At 44.0% G+C, this 7,397-nt stretch overlaps 1 protein-coding gene across 2 annotated transcripts in view; it reads left to right on the top strand.

Annotated features, from left to right (window-relative positions):
- TBCEL (tubulin folding cofactor E like) overlaps nucleotides 1-6,691 on the top strand; it is a 28,468-nt gene extending 21,777 nt beyond the window's left edge. For both annotated transcript variants that reach the window (XM_019547059.1, XM_019547058.1), the window contains one exon: nucleotides 3,326-6,691. In XM_019547059.1, the coding sequence (XP_019402604.1) occupies nucleotides 3,326-3,644 (319 nt within the window). In that variant the 3' untranslated portion in view covers nucleotides 3,645-6,691. The remainder of the gene's footprint in view (nucleotides 1-3,325) is intronic.
- The last annotated feature ends 706 nt before the right edge of the window (nucleotides 6,692-7,397 follow it).

Raw genomic sequence — 7,397 nt, 5'->3', positions numbered from 1 at the left:
TGATCTACCTAGGTCCCTTCCGACTCTAGCTACTATGATACTATGATACTATTGTATGGTATCTCCTCTCAGACCTGTCTTTTGAAGTCTGTTCAGAGTAAGAATCAGATCATGGACAAGTGCACCTCATTGACTGGCAGGGACATAGACTGCATTGCTCACGTGCCTTCCAAAAGCAGATGAGCAGGACCTTCCTGGACATGAAGGATTTGCTAACGGAAATGATGCTGTCTGGACCACTCTCTGAACCGTGAGGCATGTCATGTTAATGAACAAAAAGAAGTGTGCTGTCTCTAAGGTCTAAATTAGTCTGGTTGCATGGTAGCTGTTTGCACACTACATGCTGAAGCACTTGGAAAAGGAGCAAAATGTGCAGTCTAATTTCCATCTTTCCAAGGCATAGGGGTAAATCTGAGTGCTGATTTGTACAATCCAATATATTGGCTGACTTCTTGAGTGATGCCCTCTTGTCCATGGGTTTTTAATCAGCTCTATGCTTGTCTGGCCCACTGTTTATACATAGAACATTAGAGATATTTTTAGACCTGTTCATTCCTTTAGAATCTGCTTTCCTGGCAATCAGGGTCTGTCAAGTTGTGAAAAGTGATTATGTAAATCTCTGAGGTGCCTATTACCTAGCTATCAAAGAACCAAATGAGTCGTGTATGTTAGTCTTTATTGATTTGAGGGAATGCAGTTGTTTCATTTCCTAGCTTGCACTGCAGAATCTGAATGCTGTACAAGGAAAGGAGCGCGAGGGGTTTCTGCCTCTCTTCCCAAGGAAGAGGAGTCGGGATCATTTCCCACGGCACACCGCATGCATGCATTTTGATAATGTTAGCAGGCTCATGCTTAGCATGCTTCCCTTCTTGTTCTCCACCTCCTTCACTTGAAACCCTTGTTTCCTTCTCTTTCCTGGTCCCACTGCATGTCCCTGCTCTTCACCTGCAGCCCAACAGGAATCTCTGTTTGCAGGGAGGGAGGATAACGTTAAGCCTGCCCCATTGTGATAGAAGCTCGCTGCATCCCAGCCGCGTGCAGCCTGTCAACCCCTGCTGGGCTGTAAGAGAGAAACGGTGGAGGGCGGCAGCGTGTCGGGAGCCGGTGCCACCTCTGCCGATTCCAGCAGAAGCGTGTCCTCAGTCCCCCTCCGCCCAGCCCAGCCCAGCCCAGCCCCCCCCCGGAATTGATGCTGGTGGCATGTCCCACTGGAGGCACTGGACAGTGCACTGGGGAAATCCTCGTTTTTGGTGTCGGCTCGGTTAATGCTAATTTACCAGCAGGTGATAGCCCGGTTTGTCACATATGAGGAATGTGTTGTCTCTTCTCCGAGCTAATGGTTTTCTAAATAGGCCTGATTTTTATCTCCCTGTTTATTGTGAGACCAGGACAGCAGCCTGTATTTGGACACTCTGCCCCGATGAAAGCTCATTTTGTCTGGGACGCTAGGGAAATCCTAGTGTGCTGCGGCCGTTACCTCATACTCGGAGCAGACAGAGGCCCCGCTGTTGTGGAGGAACGTTCCTACATTTAACATGAGTCCCCGGGGTCCTCCGTATTGCCAGGCTCCATCATCCCCTGACAGGGGCAGTGACACAGCACTGATCACATTAAGCTTGGAGTCGGATGGAAAACAAAAAGAGCTTTCTGTGCGGTGCACAGTGGAGAGACTCTGAAATGTTACCTCCTCTCTGCTGCTCTCTGGCATTGTCATTTCAATTACCTTGTACTTTGTGTTGACTTTTTGCCACTTTCCCAGCCAGGCAGGAGAGATGCTACCTTCCCTTTCCTGATTGAAGAGATATCGTCTGGGAGGAAGGGGGTGGTAAAGAGGAGAGACATGCTTCTTCCAAGGAACCTCTCTCTAGCTGGCCCTGAAGGACTTGCCTACAAAGGGAGATTGCCAGACAGGGCTGTAGATAGCAGTATAAATCTCCTGCTCTGTTCTTATAGAAGAATAGAAGTGAATGGTTACCTTGGAATAAAGTCACTTGTATGCTGAAAATAGTGCCCATGTAGGAATTCACAGTGCTTCTCGTCCCTCGTTCCTGTGGTTCTGATCGGTTTTCCCATGTAGATAAGTCTTAGCAACTGCATTACCCCCCGAGGACCTCTAAACCTCTCTGTGCCCTCCTCTGGTCGGGCTAGTTTTGTGAAGGCTGTCCCTGTTCTTGTGAGACTGAATTCAGTTCATGTGCCAAGCATGAAGGGGCATCTCAGCGATTCATTACTCCCCTTGTTGGTTTTGAAAGTGTCTTATGCTTTAGGTCAAATCGGCCTCCTGGCAGATGCCCTGATAGTCAGGTTGGGTGGCCCAAAATTAGAAATCTTGACCAAAGTGCCTTGAATAGGATTAAATTTGGATGTTCCTTTAGCCAGGTATTTTGGTAGGTAATTTAATTATAATATAATAACAGTATTCTCCCTCCAAATCCAGGTAAATATTTTCCTATTTCTAGAAATCTTATCATAGCAGTACTGTTTTTCTTAGCTTCCCAGTCAGAAAGGAGTATTTTTCTGAGTGTCTCTGGATGCCCTGTGCGCATCTTGAAATGTCAACGATTCCTTCTTAAACAGGATTTTCTACCTAGGGACAGGTTCAGTCTGTTGTCTGTTTTCCTGTGGGGCTTTGGGCATGGAGCGAGTTAAGATTAAGTGAACTCTTTTTTTCCTTCCCCTTCTCCTCTGCCCTGAAAACTCGAAACATCATGGTCTAGATTTATCCCTTGTGAAAGTCTCCTTATGTTGAATGACTTCCTCTGGAGGTGACTGTTACCATGTATAAATGAAATATAATGTGGCCCCCTCTAAAGACTCCAAGATTTAACAAACCTTGGTTGCAAATGTAATAGTAGATGTAACTGGTGGTTGCTGCATGGTGCAAGGATATAAGTGGAGGTATGTTGTTAGTACTAAATTCCAGCAAAACTCTTTTCTTTGTCTGTAGGAGGGTGATCCTTATTAACTAACTTGAGGTGAAAACTTAAGTGCTAAACTTGATTTTTACTTACTGGAGAGGGGCATGTGGTTTAGTTGTTAACGAGAGAGAGAGGTGACTTACAGTTCAGCTATGTTGAGTTCTGTTTTTGGCTTGTGCTGAATCAGCATGTGGCATGGAAAAATCGCGTAACCCCTCACAGCCTCCATTATTCCATCTGTAAAATGGTTTACCACAGCTGCCTCATGTGGTTCAGCTTAGGCCTTGCCATCTATTTGCTGGACCCTTGAAGTCAAAGGGACACTGTCAGCATCAGCTAGGTTGCAAGCAGCAAGCCAGTGATGCGAGCAGTTATGATGCAACCTTGCGTTTGTTTTATTTTTGTAGGTATCATGAGCTGGTCACAAAATACGGGAAGCTAGAACCCTTGGCAGTAGTGGATCTCCGACCCCGGAGCAGTGCGAAGGTGGAAGTTCACTTCAAAGAACAGGTGGAGGAGGTGTCCATCCGCCTGGACCAAACAGTGGCTGAATTAAAGAAACAATTGAAAACTGTTGTGCAGTTGTCAACAAGCAACATGTTGCTCTACTACTTTGATCACGAAGCTCCCTTTGGTCCTGAGGAGATGAAATATAACTCGCGAGCACTACATTCGTACGGCATTCGGGATGGAGATAAAATTTACGTGGAGACCAAAACTAAATAGCCTGTTCTGGCTTTGTGCACACACGCACACATACATGCACACACACACGCACGTACTAGGGACTTTTTGCAAGCTTGTTGACTGAGGCTTGATTTGGTTTTCTTTTTATACCAGGTAACTTCTTAGCCCAGGTAGTGAGACCAGATCTGCAAGACCCATGCCACTGTTTAATACGGAGGAGAAAGCTGACATCAGTGTGTGTTCATTTTGGAACGTGTGATAACTTGATGTTCTCATCGCTGCTCCGGTACACTCGTGAATATGGCATCGATGGTCAGCTGTTTGAGCTAAGAAGGGTGTTAGGGTCCTTTAATCGGGGGAGCTGGGGTTCGCTGTTGAATTTGGTGATCTTTTCCATTTGTTTAAAGATTTAGTAAGGCACTTGTCCACCCTGCTGTCTGCCTCTGGCTAGGAGGAGCTGAATTAATTGCTATTTATCCGGCTAGATGATGTTGCTTAACTTTGTTTGTTGTTCTTTTTTCCTGTTGAATTTAGTGAAAGAATTTTAAGCAGTTGAAGCCTGATTCAGAGCTTAGAGGTATTCAGGGCATCCCAAACTCCACCAAGTTTGCATAAATAAATGAGATGCAAGGGGGAGAGTCGCACCTAAAAATTTGATACGCAGAGTTCACTTGCCCAGATCGGTGGGTTTGACGCTGATCTCCTGTAAGCTGTTTAGTTTCACTGGTCCTCCGGCATCCTGTGTCGGTGCGTGACGCCATGGATGCTACTGAAAGTCCGGAGTTCAGAGGGCTTTGAGCAAACATGTTGATAAGTGACCTGCAGAAAGCTGTGGAGGTTTTCGGCTGAGCTTTGCATCAGGCTGGAATCCAGATTAACAGCACAGCAGGAGGCTGAAGAGGATACTAAATTGAGGTATTTGAGTATGCCCCGAATACCTAAACCTTTGGAATATCCTTTTCCTGTTGGCCGCTGGAAGTCCACTGATAAGCACTTTGCATTTTGATTAGCATTGAGGGCAGAAAGGCTGAGCTGTCCTATAAACTTGAAGTCTTCTTGCTCCTTGCTGTTGTTCCAGAACCTAGCAAAATCCTCCCTCCCTTTAATGTAGGCTCCCTCTTTAGGATAGGTAATGAGGGAACACTCTCACCTGGATCATCTTACAGAAGGCGAGTAGATGAAGAAGGGGACTCGCAACCACCGTAAAGCTGATTCCCAATATTCTGCATTGGCTCCCCCCCTCGTCCCCCGTAAGCATTGTGCACTGCTCTTAAATAGGCCCCTTTTTCCCTTCGGAGCCAGGTCCCATCCTTCCAGTCCTGTTATGAAATCCTCATTCCTTTTGTGCGTCTCTCTTGTAAATCAGACAGCTGTTTCCCTTACAGGGCCCTTCCTTGTTCCTCTATCACATTGACAAGCTGAAGACATTGGAATTGCTTAGTTTTAAGCAAGTGCATTTCTTTAATGTTTCTCAAGCACGGTAGTCAGGCTCTAGTTACGTATGAACTTTTGACCTTAGTTACTTAACATCCCCCACCTCCACGTGCACTTTCTTTCCCGTGATGCTTTTGTCCGAGTCACTGAACTCCTTTATATTCTTGGAGATCTGTATTTCTCTTCATATTTTACCTGGATTGCAGGGGGACGAAATATAATCTCATGCCCTTCAGGTTCAGGATGTTGGAACTGTTCAGACAAAAGTGGTTCCATAGCTAGAGTAAATGTAGAAATAGGTTAATTAATTGTGCCTGGTCTTCTCCTGCCAAAATATTTTATCTCCTGGCTTCATAGAGATGAGCAATATAAAATAGACCAAGGTTTGCATGTGTAAAATGGAGTTGACATTACCTGACTTGATCTGTTAAGACTAAAGAACAGTCAGACACTGACAGTGTAATATAAGTTGAGATCACTCTTGGTGCAGAGTGTGTTTTATAAGCTGTAGTTTAACTGAGGATGTATTTTCTGTCCATTTGGGTAGTGAAAGTGCTTGCTGCCCTGCAATGGAACGCCAAGCCAACACTTATGTATGATATATACATACGTAAACATAGGAGAAGTTGTGTTTAATAAGATATTTTATTATAAAACAAAGTTTTATGAAGATATGATTGTTTTAATATTAGAAGAAGCCTATTTCTCCTGTTGACCTATTGTGCAAATATGGTACCCATCGGTCACGAGATTTATCCAGGTTATGTGACTGATGCAGATATGAAGGAACACCTGATCTAATTCTATAGAACAGTAATTGCCTTTGTGGGTATATTTATGGCATTGTAACTGGTATTAATGAGACGCTGTAATTACCGACCAACTCATTCAGCACAACGAAATAACTCAGTTTCAGAGAAGGAAATAAACAATCAATTAAAGTGTTCAATGGGATATTAAAGAAGACCCAAGTATGTGCGTGTAAGTTTGTTTCCCTATGAGAAGCTTTTCGATGATCTGGAAATGGAATTGGTCCGGTCACCGTTTTGGCCCCAAAACATAACTTTTTTTTGTGATGGATCTGGTAAGTATGGGGAAAAGAGCAAAGGAAGAGAAGAGATTTTAACGTAAAAGGTTAGCACACTGCACAGAGAGCTGAAACTGAGCACTCGCATATAACAGGATCAGTGGTCCATCCAGAACTGTAAAAGACACAGCACAAACTGCGGTCTCACTACTACACAGAGGCAAAGGCTGTTTCTGGCCAGTATTATAGAACCGTTTGCATTCTGTGCAGCAGAATATGCGTTTTGTATTAAGAAAAATGGTATCAGTTGATATCAGCTGCGAAAGCAAAGCCTCACCAAAAAGGGAATGGTTTATGTATCCAGACACTCAGCCTTTGAAAACTCGGTAGAGACATGCAAACTTCAAGATGCTCAGCATTTTAGTGCCCATTGGAAAAATGTTCCCACTGAAAATGGGACTCTTTGAGCGAAACTATTTTCACAGAGTTTTGGAAGCAACAAAGCTATAAAGGAACGAACTTGCAGGTGTCATCTAATTCTAGCTGTCAGCCAAGACTTCATCATGCTGACATGTCCTGGGTTTGTAGACATTCCCGATTCATTAAAGGGTCTTCAGTTCTTTGATTTTTTTTTTTGTTTGTTTGTTTCCTTTGGTTGTTTTACTTGCCAGTTGCTGCCTTCTCCCCATCCCTCTAATCAACTATTACTTTTTTTGTCAGCAGTTGTTTTGTTGTTGTTGCTACCTCATGCATATATGTCAGCCATGGGTACTTTTACATAGCAGTGGCTCTTCTAACGGCCTAGTTACAAGGAACTAGGTGAAAACTATATACCAAATCATTGCACAGCTATGTATATTGAAGTTAAATGTTGCACCGTTGTGCTTTTTGATTTGTCTGTCTTGAATGTCCATGATTTGATGAGATGCTACAGCTGGATTGCTTGAAAAAGAGATGTTCTGAGTATTTGCAGTTGGTACAAAGGTTTGGGGTTTTTTCCTCTGCCTGCGTATGTGTGTTGATGATTGCTATTAACCTTAATGGGAGTTACATTCATGCATACCTTGGATGGACACTTAGGCCTAGTCTACAGCAGCCTGAGGAACTACTGAGGCACTGTGCTTTGATGATTCCTTTTGCTTGTAGCATGAATAGTTTCCTTTCGCGCGCTGTAGGCTGGACCCGAAGGATTCTGAGCGTGGATCATAAGCGGGAAATTGTTTCCATCGGTTGCCATTTCTGCTTGTAACTGAGATGATTTGGTCTTGTTCACGTACAGATTTGAAAAATGCATACTGTTCACTGAGAGCATCCCAGAAGGCTGTATTATG

Source organism: Crocodylus porosus, unplaced genomic scaffold, assembly GCF_001723895.1.
Source record: "Crocodylus porosus isolate Cpor-Errol unplaced genomic scaffold, CroPor_comp1, whole genome shotgun sequence".
Lineage (NCBI taxonomy): Eukaryota > Metazoa > Chordata > Crocodylia > Crocodylidae > Crocodylus > Crocodylus porosus.
The sequence above is the reverse complement of the archived record's forward strand: the minus strand, read 5'-3'. Positions and strand labels throughout refer to the sequence as shown.